Genomic DNA, 25,057 nt, shown 5'->3' with positions numbered 1-25,057 from the left:
AGTATAGAGCACGCCGTTGCAAGCGCCTTTACCTTAGTGCTGGTTGTCGCTTCCACGCCAACGAAGCGCAGAGAACACGGCACACAAAAATCTGTACACGTCGCTCCCTTCTCAGTTAGCAGAAGGCTTGAAAAATTTGTGCCCGCATGATTCTCTTCAACGCCACGCGGCGAAAACACAGCGCGAAGCTATCAACAGTCGCCACTGTCTGTATCGCATATCGCGCTCAAGAAACGATTCAACTTGCGTATCATGGTTCGACGCGGATAGATAAGGCGCCAAGGAGCGATTCCAACCTATAATGTTCGGAACGGCATCAGCGCACCTAGCGCAGTCACCTGCAGTAGTTTGCTAGCCGCGTCAATTCACCTCGTGTCGCCATCCGCAGCAGCTCGTGTTGCCACAACACTTTCGTTTATACCGGTCGTATAACGTTTCATAATTTAGATAATGATACCTGGCTGCGTGGAGGTTAGCGATTGGTGCAATACTCACGCATGATTAGACAACTCCCAGAGGTGTTTCTGCGTGAATTCTTTCTTTTTCTGGTGGGCATGTAGACAGCTATAAATCATAATATAGTGGACTTTAGTAAAGAAACAAATGCACAAACGGCACAGAGGAAAAAAAGCTTGACGTAAAAACTTCGATTATGAGGACCTAGTCCAAGATAAGTGAAAGTAAATATGTAAAGAAATGTGTAACACGGGAAACATAATAATATAATATCATTATAATATAATATCATAATAACACATAATATCATTCACTCTGATATGACGAGATCTGCTATTAACCTGCTTACGAGTGCTTTCACGAATTTTAATTTTTGCATGTTACAGCTTCTCCTATGAACATAGAAGCACGTACTCATTCAGTACCGCCAACGGTCTGACCTTACGGTTAGGGAAGGGCTCTTGCAAGAGTGTGCCTACGCAGAAGTAGCAGAAACAAATTTCACTAGGTGAATTAATAAGGGCTCAAACATCCGATTTCCACCTTCAGATGGTTTCAGCTATTGCCGTTTTGATATTGTTTTGCGTTTAAATGTTTCACAGTATATTATTTGCCTCGTTTGTTATTCCGCATATCTCTGTCTGCATGGATAAAGGTAGGTGCGAATTTTTTGAAAAACCACATCGTAGATATTTCTACAACAGAGGATGAATGATGCGTCAACAAAACGTTCGTCACAGCACGCATGCTTTTGCAATTGAAGCAATCTATGCCTGATGAAGAAAGATCGCAGGCAACAGGGCGCTCTGTTTACCTAAATGGTAGCTATAATATAACACCAAGTAAGACACTTGAGGTATGTCATTAGAGTTGAACTGTTGCATCGCTGCACGTCGCGTGTGCTTTTATTTCGAATCATTGTGTACAGGTGACGTTGCCCTACATTTAAAACCCATTACCCATGAATGCCATATAAAGCAGTGTGCGTTTTTGCAGGCTTGCCTGATGCAACCAACCTGAGGTTGCTCTCCACCTTGGAAAACTCCGTAACTGTGGCCTGGGAAAGGCCACAGGTTCACTTCGATTACTACTGGTTCTCCATTGAGGGCGACGAACATGAGGGACACAGCAATGCCGAAAAGGAACGCATTGGATCGTGCGGCAATGGCACGATCATTCACCCAAATCGGACACGGGCCACATGCTCGACCCTCGAGGCTTGCACCAAAGTAAGCATTACCTTACGCACGCACAAAAACGGACCACCGGAGAGTACATCACCCGGAGTTAGCCTCCGTGGGATTTTTATCCCGGGAAAAGGTAAGTATTACCTTCACTGAATATACCCGCATAAATATTCCTCATAAAGGTTGCAATTATGAAGTGAAAGTGCTCAATTGTGCAAAATAAAATTTACTGTAAAAGGTCTCCTTTTTTTATCGTTAAGAAATTTCTCGCTCGTGCTGAAACAATGTGTGCCACTGGTCAGCAAATTTCTTTCTTTGACAATTTTGGCTGTCGCTTTAACAATGCTTGTTTTATTAAGTGATAGCATATCGGCACTCGCCTACATGTCAGTGTTGCTACTTTCGTAGTTGAGGATGGCGGGAGGGAGAATGAGGAAGGCCCGGAAAGTTAACCAAACTTTACACCCATTTGTTACCTTACATGTGCAGAAGGAAAACGGGCGAAAGAAATATTAGAATAAGAGAAGCATAAAGATAGTTATTGGCGCACTCTAGTCGATGCGTGTTCACGCATATATTGGCTCCTGATAAGTATACACTTAGAAATGCTCATCTAGTCTGGTTGTATCCGTAAAGCACATGAGCGCTTTGATGGCCTTGTGCGCATACCATGGTGGTGCTTAGCCAGGAATCCAGGATGTTATCTTTCGCGAGCTGTCTGTCATCTGAACGGTGAACACTGATATGGAAAAGGTCTCGTTGACAGCTGTAGGTAGGAATTTTGCACAAAATGTCACTTAGTGTTTCATGCCGTCTGCGAGACTTTCATGTGGTGCCGGTAATTGTTGAACACTCAATGTGTAGGAATATTCTGTCTTCGATATATTTCAAGGTGTAGGCAACGGAGCCTCGTGCTGGAGTCTGAGGAATCTAGAGAAATCTTTCCTCGAGCAGTTACTGGTGCTCCACACTGCTTTCACCGTGACACACATCTCAAATTTCTTCTATGGGATAACATAGTTTGTTTTGACAAAACAAAAAAAAACTCACAAAATTTGAATTGAGCAGGTGTTTTAGAAATACGTGAGCGTTGAAGAAAGGGAAGCATTTCTTGTGAAAATTGGCGTTTTCAGGTACTCTCAAAATGTCCACGCCAGCAATGGGATGCTTTCATGCTAAAAATGAACGTTGTGTGCACTCCTTCTCTTCAGACTCAGATCCGGCAGAGAATATAACCACGCTCGGAAATTGTGAAAATTGGCGTTTTCACGTACTCTCAAAATGTCCACGCCAGCAATGGGATGCTTTCATGCTAAAAATGAACGTTGTGTGCACTCCTTTTCTTCAGACCCAGATCCGCCAAAGAATATAACCATGCTCGGAAAATCACCGTCACTTACACGGCTGCAGTGGGAAGGATCGGCAAACGTTTGTGGAAGATTTCTTGCATACACGGTAAAAATATGCGAGTTGTTTAAATATTGTGGTGAAGAAGCAAGTATGCACGGCTGCATCGAACTTCAAGCACATGAGACTTGGCTTGACTTTCACAGCAGCATTGACACTAAATACTGCGTCTCGGTCACGACCAGCTCACAGTGCGGCGAGAAGGTTCTGACTGGTCGTCCAGTGGTCGCTGAAATCCGGACACCTTTGTTTGGTAAGATCTGCACGTTTTGCATAAAAGTGTAGATATTTTTTACTGTAAATTACCTGAGGAAAACCTCTGAGAATGATTTTGGAGAACTGTAGAAAACGAACACCTTTCACAGCTTAGCACAGCTTATGCGGCGACTTAACATCACTGCATATTTCGACTTGTTCAGTGGCATCAGAGATGTATTTATTGTACCAGGCGCCAGGATAATTGATGTATAGAGAGGAATATTCCAAGAACTACAGACAGAACAGAAAGCACCCAACTCAGTTCACGAAACAGTGTGAATCCGTAATGATGTTGCCTGGTCAGCAGCCACAAGACCTAGAAAATCTGGCATACTTCGGGCCGTCAAGAAAGTTCGAGTGAGCTCGTTTGAAAGTCAGCGTTTCTTGCTTTTTGTTCTGAAATCGCTCTGTTCGTGTGTGTAAGCTTAATTTTTCAAACCTGCGCAACCATCTAAATAATTCTTGAAAACAGGAATATAAAGTTGCTCTTTACGAATTGGCTTTGCAGCTATATGGGTATGCTTGTAATCATAACCTGAGCATACTAAGGAGGGAGTCGAATCTTTGTTTTTAGTAATGGCGGTCGCATTCCGAATCAGGCAGAATGTAAATATACTCGTAGGCAGAACATGCATGTTTTAGCACTCCAGCAGCTCTTCACGATACCTCCATGGGGCTGTCTTATGTTGGCCGTCCCATTTATTTGTAGGTCAGATGTCTTGTACCATATGTCATTGCGCACTTTCTCTCCAAGTTCTGGAACTACTCTAATGAAGTACCCACTACGGCACTTCGCGCATGCCAACGAGACGAAAATTGCATTGACATAACTCCCAATTATCCCGTTACAGTTCTACCTGACGTCGCAGACCTCCGCTTGATGGCGGTTGACAGTCAGTATATCACCGTCGCCTGGAACAAACCTCGGGTTAGTTTTGACTTCTACTGGCTCGATGTCACGATTGAAAATGACCATGAAAATAGTAGCGTTCCGCAACTTCAAGCGGGTTCCTGTGGCAACGGCACGATCGTGCGTGCTGAGCAGACGCAAGTGACCTGCGGCCCTTTCGATCCCTGCTCAAACATTAGTGTCACTGTTCGCACGTTCATCAAAGGACCGCCGGAGCGCACCTCGATGGGAAAAACCTTAAAAGATGTTTTTCTCAGTGGTCAAGGTCAGTATTGTTTTAATTGCCTTTGCTTAAGGCTCATCGACATTACAGTTTCTTTTGCTGGACGCACGGCTGTCTTACTTCAGACAGCGTATTGTATTCGATGTCACTAAATATACGGGCTTGCTCGTGTGTATTTCTCATATTATCAAATTGTGTTCAGTACCATGCGATCTCTTCTTCGAAAATGTGTTGCTTGCAGTACAAAGAAGCTTGTATTGTGCACGAGTCTCCTATGTTGAATGCCTTGAAAAAGACAAGTCCACTTGTCGAAAAGTTGGCTCCTGCTTTCACCTTGTTCTCGTTTTGCTCACCGTCTTGAATTTTCATCTCCCGCCTTCTCCGTGTTTTTCCTAGAGTCTCCGATGTGTAACTTTTGGGAGACGGTAATCTTTGCTTAAAAATAATCAAAACGCGGTAAATTTTGTTTTAATACTGAAACGTTTCATATGTCAGCACCAATCTGCTTCAGTTCGTGTTGTTGAATAGCGAAGTAACTCAAGAATGTGTGTTAGCATAGCATCGTTGTTACCAAAATTTACAGAAATGGCAGCAAACATTGCTATAATGCTCAAGCTAATGCTTTAGAATATTTACCTACATAGTAAATATGTGCATCGAGTTGTTGCATTTTTACGGAGGCAGTAACAAGACACCAATTTTTCTTCTACCTGATATGATTTAGTAAAAACTCTGTATTAGCGCTGATAGAGGAGCGTTTAATCAGCGGTCAAATGAAGGCATGTGGTTTCAAGGCACAGATTTTTATTAATTAATTTTCATCAAGGCTTTTGGAAACCTCATACCAGTGCACGTTTGGTCAGTTACGTAAAAAAACATCGATCGGAGAAACTGATCATGATGTGCAAAATTACAAAGAAATATTTTCCTGATACATACAGACATATAATATTATTACAAACAAAATAGCTTGCCAAAGTGCGCAAATGATGTGGAAAATCCTACCGACCAGAAGAAATGTCGGCTACAAATGAAATATATTTTCTCAGCGCACACATGAAATCAATGTACAAAGTGCTATTATTGAGGATACAATGCTGTTGAGGTGCTAAGTAGTTCTCAATCACCTTTAATTATATGCTTCTATATCCTCGCCAGGAGCTATAGGGGCAAAGTTGCATCCATGGAGGCTAGAGCTATTTAGAATAAACAAAACGTAAGTGATCTAAATGTGAGTAGGCCAATAGCAAAAAAGGGTTCAACTAGTGTATTTTGTCAATGTTCAATTGTACGGCTTGGAGCACAGCCAGATTAAGCTTATCGGGAATTACGTGAGTGGAAAAAGAAGGGGGAAACAAATGCGCATCCATCGAGCGAAACCAATGCGGCAATGGAAGCGCAGCAAAATAGGTGACCTGCAAACAGCAGTAATCACATGAACACGCTATCTCTACGATTTTCGGTAACGATGAAAGCTAGATTCTGCATGTGTCACCATTCGTATATGCGCTTGTTTTTCTGTTTTTCCTGCCATTATTTATTGTTAGGTTTTGATATTTTCTTTATTTATCAAATAGTGAAATCCTTTTACCGAAATAAAGCTCGAATTTTTGTTCGTCTTCTTTTGTTGCCATGTTATCCGCCTAATGCAGCTATCATGCCTAGTTTTAGTGCTACATGGTTCGATGGTTATGCAGATTGAAGTGTTGCCTGTCGTGTGAAAAACAGCATGAATCTTGCCGAGATGGCGAATGTGCTTTATGGCCTAGCGTGCCTCATAATAAGAAAGCGGTTTTGGCAAGTAAAACGAAATAATTTTTTTTGTGGCCACACGCATGGCTGGTCCGCAAAACGGCTGCTTAAAAATATGTGCGATCAAATAACCTTTCTATTGGCACTCCCTGGTCATCAGATCCCACTGAACCGAAGAGCATTACTATGGTCGTGAAATCTCCCTCCATGACAAGACTCCAGTGGGAGTCACCAACGACTATACATGGCATTTTAGATATCTACAAGGCGAAAGTGTGCAAGAAATTCACAATATGCGACCGAAAGGAAATCATTGGTGGATGCATTGAGTACAGTGCTTCTGAGGCTTGGCTGGAGTTTCAGAGCACCGCGGACACGTCGTACTGCACCCTCGTCACGGCCAGCGCACGATGCGGCGTGGACGTCTTGACGAGCCCACCAGCGACGCTGGAAGTTAGGACGCCTTTGTTCGGTGAGCTTCCAAAGCGGTGTCCTCGTTGTTTTTCCACATGTATGTCGTCGTGTGCAATGACGAGCAAATTGAGGATGTGCTAGAGACCACGTAATTAGAGGTGGCGACGCAGAGGGCGACGATGACACGTGTGCTCACAAACGTTCTAGTGTCACTCGCACTGCTCGCCGATTCTCAAGGTGCTTCAATCGAAGGCGAAGGTTCACAGGTGTTGATGAAGGGATTGCATTGTCTTCTCTCAAGCGTAGCCTGTGACCTCAGGTTTTCTGCCTATTACGCTTGTTTAGGTGTCACTGTGTGACGCCAAGTAGCCGTAGCGTGATGAGGAGAAGGTCAGTCAGGTCAGGACTGCATTCAGCACTCACCGCTCTTAATTTACTGCGGATTACTATCGGAAAGCCTTTGCTTGCGGGTGCTGGTTTACGCATCACAGATTGTGTTAGCGCAGTTCCGTGTGGCTCTGAAACACCTTTGTAGACATCTCGTTTTAGAAGTGCAATGCAGGATATTAAAAATTACACGCGCGATCTATCCACGTCGCAGCATGCATTGTATGCCATCCTGTGTACTGCAAGGTAAAAAGAAACTGCTCCATGTGCAACGCAGCTACAGAAATTGCTCTCGCCTTTGCATTTGTTCAGTGGGGCACTCCTGCTGCGGTACCGCCTTGCTATGAGCGGAGGAGAGCATGTGTGTTAACATGGTCATCGTGCTATTGGACATATATTTCACAAAGTGGGAAGAATTATAGCTGGTTGAAATGTGAAATATACTGAATATTTATTGCTCGCTGCACATTGCAGAAGAAGCAACAAAAGAAACATTACTATCAGTGTAAATATGCAAGCTAGGGTGTGCTTCAGTGATCTGCGAAAGCATTTAATGCGCAAACGCTGTTTCACCCCAACAAAAACTGCTTGTTCATCGATGTATGTGGCCACTCATGTTACAGCTGTAGCAAATTCGTTAAGTGTTTTGGCAGATTTGACTGCAGAAGTATAGTAATTAATACGTAGGTGTCACGTTCAACTACCTACAACTGAAAATTCTCTCTAGCTTACCAAAACGGCACTACAGGTTCTCACGAAAGTTTTCCGTGCCTAAGAAGGAACTTCGAGCTATTTGAAGACCATGGCGTATATATAATATTGGACATTAAAGGCTTACGTCTTTCATTCAATAGATCATAAAATTCACCGCATAACAGTTTTTTCAGGCTGACAAAAAGGATACTGTCACAAAAAATGATATTAAAATGTCAATGTTTATTTCAGCGCTCCCTGACGCGTCCAACCTGAAAGTAGTCAACGTCAAAAGTGGCCATATTACATTTTCTTGGAAGCGACCAAAAGTTCGCTTCGACTACTATTCGGTCGAAGTCACCGAAGGCAAGGTTAGCAGCACAGACAGCGCCATACGGAGGCTTGGTTTGTGCGCCAACGGCACCATCATCCATCGCGATCAGACGGAAATAACGTGTGGTCCATTGGAGCCATGCAGTAACTTGTCCTGCACCATGCGCACCCACTTGACAGGACCACCTGAACGCAGTTCTCCTGGAGTGACAATAACGGGAATCTTCATCCCTGCCGAAGGTCAGTAGTTCAACGGTCACTAAGTAAAGCCAGCGGGATAATTAGCTCAATGTTAGAAGCGGTGGAAAGTTTCAATATTGAAATCTTGGAAAAGAGCAATACTGCTTTGAAGTAAGAGTGGCACGGACGCCCATGTGCCTGGAAAGGAATTAATGCGCGGAAATGGCTTTCTTAGAGAAATGTATCCACTGAGTATGTTGTAGTGCAGTACAGCGCCCACATTTACAAAACACATCTGTGCTAGAATTGTTCCTACGAGGAATTGCGATTTAATGCTTATGCTGGACGTATGATTCGCAGATGTGTCGACTTGAGGGCTAGGGGCGCTTACAAAGAAAGAGCTTCGCAAATTTTCTATTAAAAACTTTCCATGCCCTAGATTTCCTGGCATGTGCTAGTTACACTTTTCTGTGAGCCATAGCATCCGCTTCACAATGGAGAATAGCTAATGAAAGAACTTTGCTAGGGAGCTAACGCCAGTAACAAAATGAAGAATTATTTTTTATGAAGTGTTGCGATGCTCTTTCAGAAAAAGATGCGACGAGTAGGCACCTATATACAACTATGCTTTGTGTGTGTTCATAAGGTTCGAGTTTGTGCTTATTGAATGTTCACAAAAAAGTGACGCGGATGGCTTTATTTAGGCATTGCAGGCATGCTAATGCAGTGCTGTCTGCAGTGGATGTGGGAAGGCGAACTTCCTGTTTCTTTTTTTTTGTCCACCGAACAGCCAGTCCTGCCGCTGACACAGATGGATGGAGGAATGTTACGAGCATCTCCTTTCAAACTGGGCGGGGAATTGTGCAAGAATGTTCTTGGTAACGTTTGGCGTAACGGCCTACCTGCCATAGAAAACGCACGCACACACGCACGCACGCACGCATGCACACACACACACACACACACACACACACACACACACACACACACACGCATACGCACACGCACACACGCACACGCACACACGCACAGAGTTCTCAGCGTTAAACTTTCTGTACCACTATTGGGGACTTTATTATTGCGAAACCTTTATATGGCCCGTGAGGCAGAAAATCCGGCGAAGTTGTCGGATCCAGTAAGCCATCGAGCCTTAAACGTCGACCATTGGTTGGAGGCGAACTCATGACCTTTCGTGTTAATGAAGTCGAAGTTAATTAGGGCAAGGTTAATTAACATATAGTTAATGAGGGCACACCAAACGCTTCACATTTGTTGGGAGTCGAGTCCGCGACAGTTAGTGGGAGTCGAATCCACGACCTTCATAATGCTTTTCCATTCGTAGTTTGGTGGCAATTTAATGTCTTTGTGCACCACCGTTGTTTATCATCCCCTTATTTTTGTCTTAGCAAATTTCCGATCAATTTTGCTAATCTTAAATGTGGACAGTTTGCTTCTCCCTGCTATTTCTTAAGCCACGGGTTTCAACGAGGCCATTGGATCAAAATGCGACTGCTGGGAAGACATCTTTACAGTCTAATAAAATGTGTGCCATCATTTTCCTAGCCGCAGTACACCCATGTTCCTTATTTAATGTACTTCGCCTTGTAAATACGCGTTCTAAGCCTTGCTGGTGTCGCTTCTAGAAGTAATCAGCTGCCCTTTGAGTTATCATAAATTGTTTCTTTCCTGATTTAGTATTTTCCTCTTCGGTAGTTATTCATACCAGGCGTATTTTCCATGGCTGCCATTGATGAGCTTGTCTCACACTCGCTGACTTTGTGTCTGACCTTCTTTGTTGTCATCTTGTTTAATATACCGGTGGTATAATTGTTGTAACGCTTCCTATTTCTTTTTCTTCACTGTGAGTCATTATTATTCCTGTACAAATGCCTGAGCACTCTCATAATGAATTTACTTTCTTGCCTGTTCCACATGTCTTTTTTTTTCAATAAAGTTTTTTGAGCTTACCTCTCTAGAGAGCTTGTCCAGCTGATACCATCCTGCGAGTGTTCATTTCTAGTCTTCCCGCGTGCGCCCAATGCGAGGTGTCCTAAGAACTCGTGATTGTCATGGAGTCATGATTGTACCCCTGGCTCTGGGCGTACAACCACATTTCCGAATATAAGTCCTGGAATCACTACGCCTTTCCAAATGCCCCTGAGCACATCGTACCGATAGCATCCCCGTAGGGTTCTCTGTTTCAATGTGACCTTTTTCTCTTCCCCTTTGCGAATGTTCCTTTTGTCTTTTATTTACATATATATCTTGCCTTCGCCTATCTTTGTAACAACGTACCTGTATTGTTTTCCGTAAAGTATTTCTTGGCCCTCTATTGACGCTGTTTGCTTAACTCTTTTCATTGAAAAGCATAAAACCGGATTTTTTCCCTAAATATCAATTCCGAATTCTTACACTCCTGTCCATAGATATTAGCCAGACGGTGCAGATCACTTTGCTAGTTAGCAAGCATGACAACGTCGCTTGAATAAAACGCCTGTTTGCATGGGAGATTAAACCCGATATTGATTCGCCCTTCTGATCCTTACCATGCATATATCATAAACAGCTTCGGGAATAAAGGCACTCCCATAAAAGTCCCTTGATATCAACTTTTTCTGCTCTCCTTATTGCTGCCCCATGAACACAAACGGAATTTTCTACGGGAACCTCCGACAAAACCTACCGTCTTTACACAATTCTAGAACATCCCCTATGGTAGCGCGCAGTTATATTGTTGCGTACATACTGAAAAAATAATTTGGTGCCGATAGTACTGCGCAGATCAAGTAACGAAACCGGAGTCAATCCATACCGTGTTGAAACAAATTTATGGAACATGCAAAGGCACAGAGACAAGCACACACCTGTATCTTAGGGGCTAGTTGCTATTGGTGTCCAACACCTCCTTTTCGCTGTCTACAGCCACAGAAAGTCACCATAAGTTCCACCTAACGCATTAGAAATCTCACACGTACAGCAAGCTAGAAAATTACGAGCAAAAGGTAAGGCAGAAAAAAAAACATAGCTTGGATTGAACTTTTTTTGTTAAAAATTGGTGCTTTTGATGTCTATCAAAATAAGTTACAATAGTAACGCGCTTGCACAGTTGAATTGACTTTTTAGCCAGAAAACGTGCAGGTTAAGACCGTCCAAAGGCGGCATATACAGCCGTTGCCTAAGCCTTTCTCTTGCAAATCAATTATCACCCACACCCCTAAAGATTCTCAAGCAATATTAAAATTCTCCCAATGTACAGGTATGTTCTACGCTTGATTGCTGTGTTAATTTATTAGCCCTCATTGCTAAACTATTTATCGCAGATGTAATTGTCAACGGTCAATATGAGCGGATTTATGTTTTTTCCCCTGACTGTTATAGATTACATTAATTTTACAATGCGGCCAACTGTCTTGTATTCCCCGATTTGGTAAGTTTTCTTCTACTGCTTTCAAGAGAACCTCCTCGTTTATTGGTCCTCGTTCACTGACCAGCCTAACAGAGACATAGTTTAACTCTGTGGCTTTGCCCTTTGAAATTTTTCTTCGGCTTTCCTTCAGTTAAAATTTCTCAGCTCCAGCTCCATTTCCATAGAGCTCTCGCTCAGGCTCTTTTTTTTCGCTGAGAACCACGTTCTCATTGCCTTGAAATAGTTCGGCTGTTGCTTTTTAGATGTAATCTAATGCCGCATCTTCTCTGTCTGCTTCTGTATTCGTCTAAGATATGTTCCATTGGTCAAGATATCGTTCCTAATAAGCTGATGGGGTTTCCAAATATTCTGTGTACGGCCCCTTTTTTCTGACTTGTTTCTCAAAGTAAACGTTAACTTTCACCATCAATCTTTCATTGAACAAATGTTTTTGGGAAAGATTTTTCTCCCTCTATGTTTCTCGTTTTCTGTCGGCTTCCACCTGCGGCAACTGAGATTTTATTGCCTGACTGTTATCTCGGGATGATTTCTCTCGTGAATCGACCTCTTCACGTATCTCCTCATTTTACGAGCTTTTCCGTTTGTTTCTCCATTCGAAGAAAGGTGTTGCTTCTGTTTATTTATTTAGCTCGTCATTATATTTTGAAGTTAAGTGGCACGCCATTTTGTGGCGAGCGGAGGCGAAAGTTAGCAGATGATAATGCTGAAGACTTATTGCATCATCTCTGAAATGAGGTGGCGACAAAATGTCACCTAGCCTGCTCGAGTTACTCATGTGTGCTATGTCCAAAATCAAGGAAGGACCTGACAGATGGAGTAGCACACTGTGGTATAAAGGTTATAAACAGGAATAAGGCACCTCAGAAAGGCTGGCCAACGTTTCGATAGGAGTACCTACCTTCGTCAAAGACGGCCTCGTCATCCTCGGCATGTTAGTTTTAAATGTTTAGTGCAGTGACGTCACGTGTGGTTGTTGTCGGTGGCGGCTGGTTGTAAAGGGAGAGACTTCATAGAGAATGAGCGCTGTCGCCTGAGGTCAGTGAGCGTGGTTCCTAAGACGATGGCACAAGAGCATTAGACTGGTTTAATATTGCGGAAGTTTCCGTCATGTCTGGTATTTCCAGATTCGAGGTCCCACTTGTTGGCCTGAGGTGGCTGTTTGCGTGGAAGGTTGTTTTTTTATTGAAGTTTGCATTTTTCTTTTGTTCTTGAACCGATTTTCTAGCCTGTTTTTTGTCGTAATGCTCTAAATCTTTCTTCTCATCCGGTGTGTTTTTGTCCAGAAGCCTGGCTAAAACTTTCTATTCGTTCTTCGCACTGTTTCTTGAGGATGTTCAAAACTGAAAGTAGCGAAGTAGCTCAAATATGAAATTATCATATCAACAACCAAGGAACAAAATACGTTATCCCACCAGCTAACCTTAATTCTTAACCTCACCTATTCTTCCATTTCAAAAAATGTTTTCCTGCCTACTACTCATTTTAATACACTCGTTCATGTTTTTATGCTTATATCAACTGTACAATCCCCTTTCCCCAAGTACACCTGCCCCCGCCCGCTTCTGCACACGTCACCCTCCTATTTTTTAGTCTGGTTTTGGTCACCCCCTTTTTGTCACTGTTTTAATATATGTCTTTTGAGACACCCTCACCAACACATTCCAAAGTCCCAGACGCCAGTACAACTTTTTGGGTGCGACAGCCACGTAGAGTATCGCCATTTCTGTATACCGCCGAAACGACACCTACGTTGCACTACTGGGGCTAACGTCCCGTGAAAGACCATGCCACTGGATTCCAGTTACCCCATGCATTTCCCTCCTGACTCCTTGTCGCCATCTTAACTCCTTCAAAATTACTGGACGCATTGCTGCTACGCTACTAAAGTCACTCTTTCAACTGATATCTTTTTGGTTCGTTTTTGTTACTCGCGCACTGACCGACTAACCAGCTCTTCTAAAGCCACAAAAACATGCCAAACAACGGTACCTTTCAATGCTCCCTAAACTCTCGCTTCGCCAACACCCTCCCATGCCCCTCTTTTCTTGTTCTTGCTTCTTTTTATGCGAAGCATATTACGAGGGCTCAACCCAGCTCCTCAGGCGCGGCGGTGACCATGAAATCACGTGACACCGTGACGTCACGACAAAGGAGAAGTGGCTTTGGCTCAACTCTTGCAAGACGGGCTGGGTGGGAATCGAACCAGGGTCTCCGGAGTGTGGGACGGAGACGCTACCACTGAGCCACGAGTACAACGCTTCAAAGCGGTACAAAAGCGCCTCTAGTGAATGCGGTGTTGCCTTAGAAACGCGCTGTTTCTAAGGCGTGCGTCTCTTGCTCAGGCGCACATTTCGTTGCCGCGCCGAACGCTGCTTTGCTCGACGCTCACCGCGTCCAATGCGGGGCGCGTAGTCGCTGCCCTGTAGCCCATTGTCTTACACCCCTTGGCGGGTCGACGGGAACGCTGTCGCGTTCCACTCTTGAAGGCGAAGAAGTAATGCATGAGTTGTTTCTTCGTCTAGCCGAACCAAATATAGCCAAGCAACAGCAGTTCACCAGGCTAAACAGTGGTTCAACAACTAAAATAAAGGCTAGTATGCTTCGCATCCTGGGCTTAACCTTACCTAAGCCACAGCCATTTTTTTCATCTAGATGTCCCCCCTTTTTTCACCCTTCTTTGTTTACTTTCATCCCCGCCTTCCCACTCTCCCGCTCTTGTCCCCTCGTCTTGGGAACCACGCTCACAGACGTCAGGCGACAGCGCTCATTCTCTTTGAAGTCTCTCCCTTTACAACCAGCCGCCACCGACAGCCACCGCACGCGTCGTCACGGCACTAACCCTTCAAAACTAACATGCCGAGGATGACGAGGCCGCCTCAAACGAAGATAGGTCCTCCTATCAAAATGTTGGCCAGCCTTTCTGAGGCAACTTATCCCTGTTTATAACCTTTATACCACTAATATATGCTATGCATATCTTTCCATGCGGAATATTTGTACACATCCCATTAATACTTTTTCGCTTGCTCTAAATTTCTGTATCTATCTTGGACCACTACCTAAGCTTTTAACGGACCCTATCCTTAAATCTCTTACAGACTTTTTTCCCCGCCAATACTCCAAACGTGTTTTGCTTATCTCGAGTGCTGACCGGCTGCTGGTTCCGTTCACTTTAAATCCAAGCTTTTCTGAAAGGTATAGGCTACCTACGGATCTCACTGAGTTCCTTCGCATTCCATTTGGGTGGGCTGAGTGGCCTCCGGATTTTCGCTGCAACACAGACATGTCTAATCAGGTTGCGAATATTTGCTACTGATGTTTTTGTTTTTAGACAACCAGCTTGAGCCTCAAATAGCAAGGGTTTCCCTTCGTGTTTTAGTACATGTTTTCTCCTCTAACTTTTTCCTTGTTAATCTTGTAAAATACCCATGGTCTTTCTTTATTTTTATCGTCCAATTCAGTAATTCTCTGTCTCTCACTTTTTTCCTGGTGACCCCTGGCCGTCTCTTTTAACTTTCAATTACCTTGTTCTTGGTTGGCAACTATCTTGAGTTCTTCCAATATCTGTCCACGCTTCCCAGCTACAGATATACTTGTGCGCTTTAGCCGCTCATTCATTTTGGCCCTTGTTCAGAAATTTTTCGTCTAAACTAAATTTTCTAATTTCTAGTTTTTTACCAATCAACACATTTAACAGGTGCACGGAAGCGGGAGCAATCAGGTGTTGGTGCAACGAAGCCAGGAAAGCCCCCTGAGCGTATCCTCCGCTGTGACTGGTTGGCACCTTCGGCTAGAGAACAGCCAAGCAGCAGCCACGGTCACAAAAACCCGGGGAGGTTCGCCAAAAAAAAAGCTTTTACCAATTCGTCTGCGATGTTGAACCACTTCATATTGCAAAGGCAGTATCTTAGGATTGCAAAGAGGCGTTCAAATATCTTGCTGCCCGAAATAAGGGGGCAGAATGTGCGGCATAAGAATATCCTAATAATGCCAAGTGGACAAAGTCTTTTCGGGAGCTCCCATAATGACTTAAGGTGCATAAGTTACAAAGCAGGGCATATGTGTTGATGACTCATTGTTTTTATATGGTCGCACCGTCAGTTGTGTTAACTTGCCGCCTTGGGACTGAAGAAGCTGATACTGGACAGTAGGAAGCTTGGATAGCAGATGAGTTTGCTTATTTTCATGCCGTTATAACAGACAGACAGACACACACACACATGGACGCAAGGACACACTCAAACACTGGCGTGCTCATGCACTCACACATGCACATAGAAAAACACGCACGCATAAAGACAAGTTCTGCCAAGTAGCTGTTTTTGCCTCTGTTGATTAGTTCGCTTGCTTTATGTGCCGCGACATCGCATCACTAATATTTCCTCACACATCATGCAGGGGCGTTTCCGTCCGGTGAAGCTGCGGTACGCCCGTTGGTTTCATTATTGCTTGTAGGGTCGTTAAAGTTCCATGAAGAATATCCCGAATAAGGAATGCTTTTCAACGAAGAAAGCAAGATGCAATTATACGCGGCTAACTCCAAGTGGGCCATATAAAGAAGTGCCTGCAAGCTTCTAATCATAAATTTAATTAAGGGCATCTTGGCAATTAATTTTCTCATACCGACGCTGTTAACTGCAATGTATGTCCGCCTCTCGGAAGAACTTGTGCGTGAAAACGCCACGTTTACTACGCTCATAGCTTCACCTAAAGAAACTTGTACGGCCTAAAGGAACACCACGTACTCGTTGGTTAAGGGCTCAGCTATTTAAACACAGTTTTCAGCTGGACTGGCAGACAGCACTTTTGACACCATGACTGTACACAGGGCAGAGCGAGAAGATGGATTGTTTATTTATTTGTTTCAGTTACCACAGAGGCCCTGGGTTGCTATCACGTTTTGGTACATGATGAAAGCGAGCGTTTTTGTGATGCATGGCGACTTGGCTTGGAATCGCAGGTATCACCAAGCGCTCGCGAAAATTTCCCTCGCATATGTTTTAATCGCTCAGAACAGCACGCATACAGACAGATAGATATATCAAACACACATCTAATTCCAGAGTAAGAAAAATACCCCAAAAATAGTGGTTACATCGCAGAGGGCCTAAATCACCGTTAACGTTGTATGTAATTATTTCATTATTTGAAGGTGTTTTCTCATTAACTGCTAGTGTACGATTTATGCCCCGTAGGTTGGTTAGGTCGGGGTACATTGTCTAAAACACTCACGCACACAGACACACGAACATACATGCACGCACGTAGACGTGGAAAAACACTCACGCGCGGAGAGACACGCGCCCAAGACAATCCCTGTTCAGCAGCTGCATTTTGGCCATGCCTGATTTTCACTTTGATGGCACCACTAATTCATCACTTCGTTGACCTGCTGCTTTCTTTCAGAGCCGAATCCACCAAGGACCATTACGATGTTCCCAGAATCGCCGTCACGGACTCGAATACAGTGGGACAACCCAGAGAAAGTGTACGGCATCATGACATCGTACAGTGGGAAGATATGCGGCTCATTCAAATCATGTGATCGAGCAGAAGGCTTGAGTAACTGTATGGAATACGTGACCCCCGAGACGTGGAGAGTGTTTGGCAGCAGAGAGGACACTGCGTACTGCATCCTGCTTACTGTAAATACACAGTGCGGCATTCATAAAGTAAGCAGCCGGCCAGTTATAGCGGAAATACGGACGCCGCTTTTCGGTGAGTTTATAATTATGTTGATCAACAGGACATTGTCCTGAAGGCCTCTCTGCCTCTCAGGTCAATGCGATTCTCTCCAGCTCACTGCGAGAAATGATGAACACAAGATTGCAGCTGCGTCAGTAATGAAACCCGTACATGTGTTTGCATACGCGCAATGAGTTATTTAACTTAGTTCTGTGCGCAGGAAAAGTTCAAACATTCAAACAGTTCTCGTTATGAACACAAGCACAACAATAACTTCAAACTAGCTTCCATAATGGTGTTTTCAGTGGTCATGCATAGGACTTTTGTATTAAATGATCACCAGACGCATTGAGGATTCGTTAACTAGGAAAATTACAGCACACCACGGCCACTCCTTCGGACTTTCGCTGCATAGAAGAATGCTGAGGTAAATCTTTGTGATAAGATAACTGACTTATAGCACTACGATTCGTCGAGCTCGTTTTAATTCTGTTGTAATATGAAGAAGCTTAGTTATTTCCTAGTACTCGCTGAAAAAATAAAAGTGAGAGCATAAGCTCAAAAAGCATGTTTTTGTATATTTGAACAAGATCGTAACCAGAAAAATTATCTTAAGAAGATTAAGACAAATGCAAAATCCACCCTTCTTTTTTAAGGAAATCTGGCAACATCCTCAAGATCATCTTTATCTAACTCCAGCGTTTTTGAAGCGCGCCGCCAAAATTTTTTTTTGAATCGGATATCAATGAAAGTTCATTTATCAAACAGTCTGAACCCGGAACAATTTTCTTTATTTTGAATCCAGAGCTCAGGACAGTTTACAATGCTGCGATGAGAAGCAAGTTCATGTGATCTGCGTTCGAATGAGAGAATTAGGGGTGCTGATTCTGAATAGATGTGAGGTGATTGTTTCTTGTTCAAGTACACTGCTATTGTGAATGCCTCTTTGGAGCAACTTTGTGGTTTTTACTGAAATTAGGTAGTTTCAAGTCATGGCATGTAATATGCACAGATAAATCTAAGATATACATTTAATCGTACCGGAACCGTTAGAGATGGACGGACTAACCATTGAAAGGATGCTTCTTGGAAGCCCGCGATAATCCACCTTTACTGTCTTCTAGCCTATGACTCATGAAATCCGCATTGTGCACAAATACAAGTGTGGTTACTCTTGACCGCATTTTCCCATGCTGAAATAGGAGGTGCAATTTCTTTACTCTTTGTACTAAAGAAATTGCACCTCATATGTTTTCTCATGTTTCTTTATTACGAGCAATCTTTATTAATACCGAGAAATCTCAAGAGAGATCGGAGACTGTGTAAACATAGGATGTGACGTAGATGCTTATCCTTAGTGCTGTACATGACATGTGTGCTCACAATCGTTAGAATGCTATTAGTAGGGCTCAGTGATCCTCAAGGGACTTCATTCAAAGGTGTAGGTCGCTCTTGATGGCATTGCATTGCCGTCCTTCAAGTGTAGCTTGTGACTTTAAGTTTTTTACAGCAGCACACATATTAGGCGTTAGGCGTCAGTATCTTACGCCCAGTAGACTAGGGAGAAGGGGAGAGGGTCTATCGCGGAGCTCAGGTGGCTTGAGAGAAAGCAAGCACCACCGCTATAACTTCATTGATACTAGTATCGTAAAACTTATAGGTACGAATGCTGGTTCACTCGTCGCAAATGGTGTTTGTATAGTTCCGTCTGGCTCTAAGACACCTTTCTCAACGTCTCTTTTTAGAAGTGCAATACAGGATATGCAAATTTCACACGACAGCCTCCTCACTGCAAGGTAAAACTGAACTGGTGGATGTACAACGTAGCTACATGAATTGCTTCTGCCTTTGCATCGAGCTTGTTTATTTCTTCAGCGGGTTGTTGTGGCTCATATGGCCATAGAGTAATTTGTTTCTTCATGCTTAATAAAAATGAACGTAAATTTTAAAAGTAGACATCGGCGTTCAGTGGTCTCTCACACAGTAACTAAAAATGTAGAGTTTTGGCTAGTTTAAGTTGACATACGTTAAGCCTATGGACCACGAATGCCTGTATTGAGCAGTTATCATGCTTTCAGACCTCCCTGACGTAACCAAGCTGAGGTTACTCTCCGCTATGAAAAACTCCATTACCATTGCCTGGGAAAGACCGAAGGCTCGCTTCGATTACTACTGGGTGTCCATTACACCCGACAAAGGCGAGAAACACATCAATGCTGGATCGTGCGGCAACGGTACAATCATTCACCCAGACCAGACCCAGGTCAATTGCACAAGCCTCGAGGCTTGCACCGACGTGACCGTAAGCGTACGTACGCACAGAAACGGACCACCGGAGCGTACGTCCGTCGGAGTTGTCCTCCAGGACATATTTGTCCTAGGTGAACGTGAGTATTGTTTTCACAATCCTTTTGGGGAAATGGCTCGTTGTAAAGGCCCACGACACGATGCTCAACGTCGAACAGCAAAAAACAAGATATAATAGGTCTCAAGCTTACAGTTCATTCCCGCTTTGAACTTTTTATCTTAAGAAAACATAAAGTTCGCAAGAGTTTGTGAAGATTTAACAAATGTTGGCGCCTCGATCACTAATGATCTGTATGCATTTTAATGGTAATGGTAATATGCCTATCATGGTAATATAATCGTAATATGCCTATCATGCAGAGCTAGTGGGAACGCACTACGAGCTGAACGTTCGTTAATTCTGGTTTGGTGTCGGCGATATTTTTTAATGTATTCCTTTGCAAAACTTTTGTACGAAATCAAGGCATGTGGAAGATATATCTTCGCTCAATTTCCCTATAATTTTAAACAAAAATGATTGTCAACGCTTGCTTTTTATGGCACTAGCGGACACTCATTCAATGACAAACCCACTAATTCATTATAATGATGCGAACTTTAGGAATCAATGGAGTGCAGAATGTTAGGTTTGTCTGCACGGCTCACGTGCCCACATTACACAACATGTTTTCAAGTATTCTCAAATTTGTTACAAGCTTCGAATGGTTTCAGTGGTTGACGTAATGATGTGTACTTTCCTGCTGCTCAGAACCGGATTCACCAAAGAACATCACCACACTGGGGAAATCACCATCGCTCACACGCCTTCAATGGGATCCGCCGGCAAGAGTGTTTGGAAGATTTCTAGCCTACACGGTTAAAATATGCGACACCTTCAAGTCTTGCGGTACCCAGGAAAGCATGAGCGGCTGCACCGAGCTTCAAACGCAGGACAATGGGTTAGATTTTCACAGCACAGTCGACACCAAGTACTGTGTTCTTGTCGCAGGAAGCGCCCAATGTGGCGAACTGGTTCTGAACAGTCTTCCAGCGGTAGCAGAAATCAGGACACCTTTGCTGCGTAAGTGTTCGCGTTTGCGAGAATGAATTGGTAAATTTTTAGGACCATAAAAAGAATTAGGTGACACAGCAGAGCGACTTTAGAGAGCCTTTGCATTTACATCGCCCCCTCTAGAATTGTTTCTGTTGGCTTAGCGAAAATGTTATATGTAGCGCTGAAAAGTAACTTTTTCGTGAGATGGGAAGCCTGTCATGGTGGTATATTCTGAAGCGCAGTCATTTGCTAGTGAGGTTATCCTCAGCAAGTAGAGTAGCGATTGCCTGCGAACCTCCGGAGTGACTCATTTGTTGAGTGCAATGATTGCACAACTCACAGCATGCTGAAATGCTCAGCGCTCATTGGCTAATAAATAGGACGTTGTGGAACACTACTCTCCGCCAATACATTTGTATTGCGGTGCAATGCGCCATTGGTCCACGGGTCTGCAAATACTGCGCCCTGGTATCAAAGTGTGCGACTGGGCTGGTTGGTATTTATACTATTACTAAGTGCACAGAGCTGCTGATAGTCCTGGTATTCCAGGTAATCACCAGCGAGCGACAAAAAAAATCAAGTACCGAAAAGTTATCCAGCTGTGTTAGCCACTTGTGGTTATTCATCCCGCGTCAGTCAATGCTTTCAGCTACTACTATAAAACAGGCAATTTTTGTATCCCCAATATTATGGGGCGCATAGCTCATAGTTTCCGTACAGGTGCTGTTTGTAAAGGCTTTGTTGGTGATGTTCTTTCCCATCCAGTGAGGGTGCAGTGCCGGAGGGCGCTTATGCCGGCGGTGGTAGCCTCAGTGAACAGAATGTGGCACCACAGTTATTTACCGTCTGAAATGCGTTTTTAAAGAAAAAAATTATTTGCCGTGAACATAGAACTTTTTGTCATTTAAATTAAATGTTTGTGGTCGAGGGAAGGAGAAGGACCGGTATGATAGAAAAACTTTGAGGTCGCCAGAATCAGTTCTGAATTGCCACTCAGCATTTGAGAAAGGGAGTAAAAAAGGAGAGAAAAGTGATAATGATTAGGGCGAAATGAGTGTGAACAGCCAAGGTTTTTCAGAGCATCAATTATGGACCACTGTATTGCAAGAAGTTTATGAGCCCTTTCAGGACATCGAGCTGTTGTTTCTGCGTTGAGGCATTGTAGCAATATAGCAGAAACAGCAGCTGTGTACCAAAACACCTAATTAGCATCTACGGCTTGGGGAAGTTTGTGCGTGTGGCTTTTACCTATGAAAATACACCATTCCAGTTGAATACGAGGGAAAACCCCAAAAAGCAATGCGACGCAACTGGCATGCAGCAACGATTAGTGCTTCAGCAGCTAGCGTGGCAAGGCTGCAAGCAATCGAGGTTCGATTATTTAAGGTATCTAGAAAAATCAGTCTCATTGCTGCCACCGCTATCATTTGCGTTCCGTCCTATTGGCATGAGGCGCTATATTATAATATTTACACAGTAGTGTAGAAGCATATGGACGAGGAAAGAAACAGACAAGATACAGCGCTAACAAAGTGAGTGTTGTCAGGTTGCCTGATAAGGCTAGATTTCAACGTTATACCTGTGCTCACGAAATCACTCGTTAATGAACCTGCTCGTCAGTCCCGCATACTTTTTGCCACGGTGCAACCTGATGCAGTAAACGATTCATTCAATACAAGAAACAAATGGTTTGCTGTGCGTTTTGTCTTAAACCCGAGGTTTGCGCGTGTCCTCGTTTACCATCGTGCACAAAGGAGCCAACTTCAAAGGGGCAGGCAACGCGAGAGCTACACTGACACGTTTCCCGATATTTTTCAGATTGTGACTAATCTTGCGTAGGTAGGGCAAGAAGATTTCTTTTTACTTCCGTCACCTGGTCAGTGGCATTAGGAATTTCGTTCTTATATTTCTAAAGAATGCTGCCTGCCACTGCGGTCAACACATGCAACGGGTAACCGGCGTCTAACAGATGTGAGTCTCTGTACTCAAAACTTCTGAGGACCAAGTGCGGGCAGTACTTCAAAAGGAAGTTTTAGATACACAGAATGATAACTTGACAAGCTTTTAATGAGCTGATGGGTATGCAAGGATGTGTTCATTGCTTGTCGGCTTGTAAAACCAACGCGCCTGTTTGCTAGCAAATGTGAGGGTGGCATACAAGAACCCGCTAGCTCCGCGAACGGGTGTTTCAGTCGTTACAAGATGTTGCCTGAGGCATTTATTCAAACAGCGCAAGCAGCGCGGCGGCAGGCAAACATTTGTAACAGTTTAATAAAACTAAGTAGTCGTCAACATACTGGAATATATTTGCTATTCCTGGTCCTTCCAAACGAGAGCACACTCTCCTCTCCTGGTGGGTCAGGAACAAGTCTCTCAAACAAGGTGCGATGGAGTAACCTGTGGAAACGCTTGTGTTCTGCAACAAGTCTGAATCACGCCAAGAGGCGAAAGTCAACGAAAGATGAAAGTTGAGCAGCTGTAAAAATTTCCGGGAGCAAGATCTATTTCATTCTCGAACTTCACTACACCATGAGTGTCAATAGTTTTTTGACACACAAGAGGAAATCAGTTCGTCTAATGAGATAGAATGAGTCCTTGATGGCCAGAGAAAAAGAACTGAAGCTGCCCTTGACATCGTTGTTAAAAAATTCTGACGTCATTAGATCTGGTGATCAGAAACGGGTCGTCAATTGTAAGAAGTTTGACTTTTGTCTGCAGAAAATATGCTAACATTTTTTTTCCGGCAAGTGCTATCAAACACGATAACCGGTAATGGGTGTCATCGTTATGCATTTTCACCGTGAAGGATAATTCTAAAATAACGTTCTTGCTTTTGTCCAAATCCCGAAGGAGCCCATCTAATCCAAGGCTTCCACACAATCTGCGCACTTCCTTTTTTACTTTGACTAGGCACAGATCATACCGCATAAGGAATGAAGATTTCATAGCATATATTGGCTTAGTATTGTAAGCACCGCTCGGTGGAACAGTGAATCCACGCTCTTTATACGATTGTACCAACGACAATGAGTTTTTCCTGAGGTAGGACACTGAAGAATTCAGATCGTACGTGCAGACACTTGAGACACACCGCCTCAGAACATACACATCTACTGAGACGCGCCTTTCAGCGTCAGCTTCTGGGGCACAGTTTCTTATCCGTCTCACAAGGGCTAGAAGCTCATGTGTCGTGTTTCTTAGCAGTACGAGGAACTTGGCACCATGGCTATGTGTCTTGCTTACTTGTTCTGGAAGAAGGACGTCTTTTCGGTTTCTTTTATCGTCCATGTGCTTCTGCGCTACTATGTGAATAATGCCATACCGACTAGCTCACCAGTCGGCCATTTTGAATGTTTATGAATACTTTATAAGAGCATGCACATAAAAAAATTTCTGCCAGACTTGAACTAAAATATAGATACCGCTCTATACGGCTTGCATTTACACACCGTTATCAGTGAACAACTACGAGTATTGCAAAACGGGACTCACGCAATAGTACTGAATGTAAGTTTGCTGTTCTCATTTTTTTCCTGGAATCTCTAAATTTAAGAACGTTTAGGATTGACTAACAGTGGCTGCTTGTATCAACCATACTGGTATTTTCAGACCTCCCGGATGTAAGAAAACTAAGCCTACTATCCGCTGCTAACAATTCCATCACCATTGCCTGGGAGAGACCGAAGACCCGCTTCGATTACTATTGGGTCAACGTTACTTACGAGAGTGGCAGTGTTAAAAAAAATCGCATTGGATCGTGCGCCAGCGGAACCATCATTCACTCCGCAAGGACTCAGGTCATGTGCACAAATCTTGAGGCTTGCACCAAAGTTAGCTTCAACATACGCACACACAGAAGTGGACCACCGCAGCATACATCCCATGGGGTTGACCTGAAAGGCATCTTCATTCCGGGTGAAGGTGATTATTTCCAACATCACTCCTTTCCAATTCGTCCTTTTAAATGAGTATGCAAGACGCAAGCCAATGCCTAAGTGCATGAAATTTAATTTGATTTCGAAGGTCCCTTTCATTCGCATTTGTAGTTCTTTTATTGGCATGCACGTCTGAAAAAAACACAAAAAAGCTTGTCGCTTCACTGGGGCTCCCTGCATTTTTGCTAACGAAGCACAATTGAGGTATTCGCCTGTTTGTGAATGCCACTATGGCAATATTTGAAAGTTCACTCATTGATCATGACCTATATTAAATCTGGTTCAAGGGGTAGGCTGCAGAAGCTTATGCAGGGTTTCAAGGAATTTCGAGGAATGTCGAGGATACTATTTTATTGAGTAGGTAGTACAGTTGCGTTCAGTTTCTATTGGGAAAGACCGTTCAACTTTCTTCTTTCATTGTGACAACCTAGTCATTGAATGAAACCTCAAACAATTCCAGAAATTTGAAC

General features: G+C 43.6%; 1 protein-coding gene across 1 annotated transcript in view; it reads left to right on the top strand.

Moving 5' to 3' along the window:
- LOC135907328 (tenascin-X-like) overlaps window positions 1-25,057 on the top strand; it is a 104,844-nt gene that overhangs the window by 57,778 nt on the left and 22,009 nt on the right. Inside the window, exons 21-29 of the mRNA XM_065439008.2 lie at window positions 1,453-1,776; window positions 2,992-3,303; window positions 4,160-4,483; window positions 6,354-6,665; window positions 7,940-8,260; window positions 17,034-17,345; window positions 19,391-19,699; window positions 20,368-20,679; window positions 24,262-24,573. Of these exons, the coding sequence (XP_065295080.1) occupies window positions 1,453-1,776; window positions 2,992-3,303; window positions 4,160-4,483; window positions 6,354-6,665; window positions 7,940-8,260; window positions 17,034-17,345; window positions 19,391-19,699; window positions 20,368-20,679; window positions 24,262-24,573 (2,838 nt within the window). The remainder of the gene's footprint in view (window positions 1-1,452; window positions 1,777-2,991; window positions 3,304-4,159; window positions 4,484-6,353; window positions 6,666-7,939; window positions 8,261-17,033; window positions 17,346-19,390; window positions 19,700-20,367; window positions 20,680-24,261; window positions 24,574-25,057) is intronic.

The sequence above is a fragment of the Dermacentor albipictus genome, chromosome 10, assembly GCF_038994185.2.
Source record: "Dermacentor albipictus isolate Rhodes 1998 colony chromosome 10, USDA_Dalb.pri_finalv2, whole genome shotgun sequence".
NCBI classification, from domain to species: Eukaryota; Metazoa; Arthropoda; class Arachnida; order Ixodida; family Ixodidae; genus Dermacentor; species Dermacentor albipictus.
The sequence above is the reverse complement of the archived record's forward strand: the minus strand, read 5'-3'. Positions and strand labels throughout refer to the sequence as shown.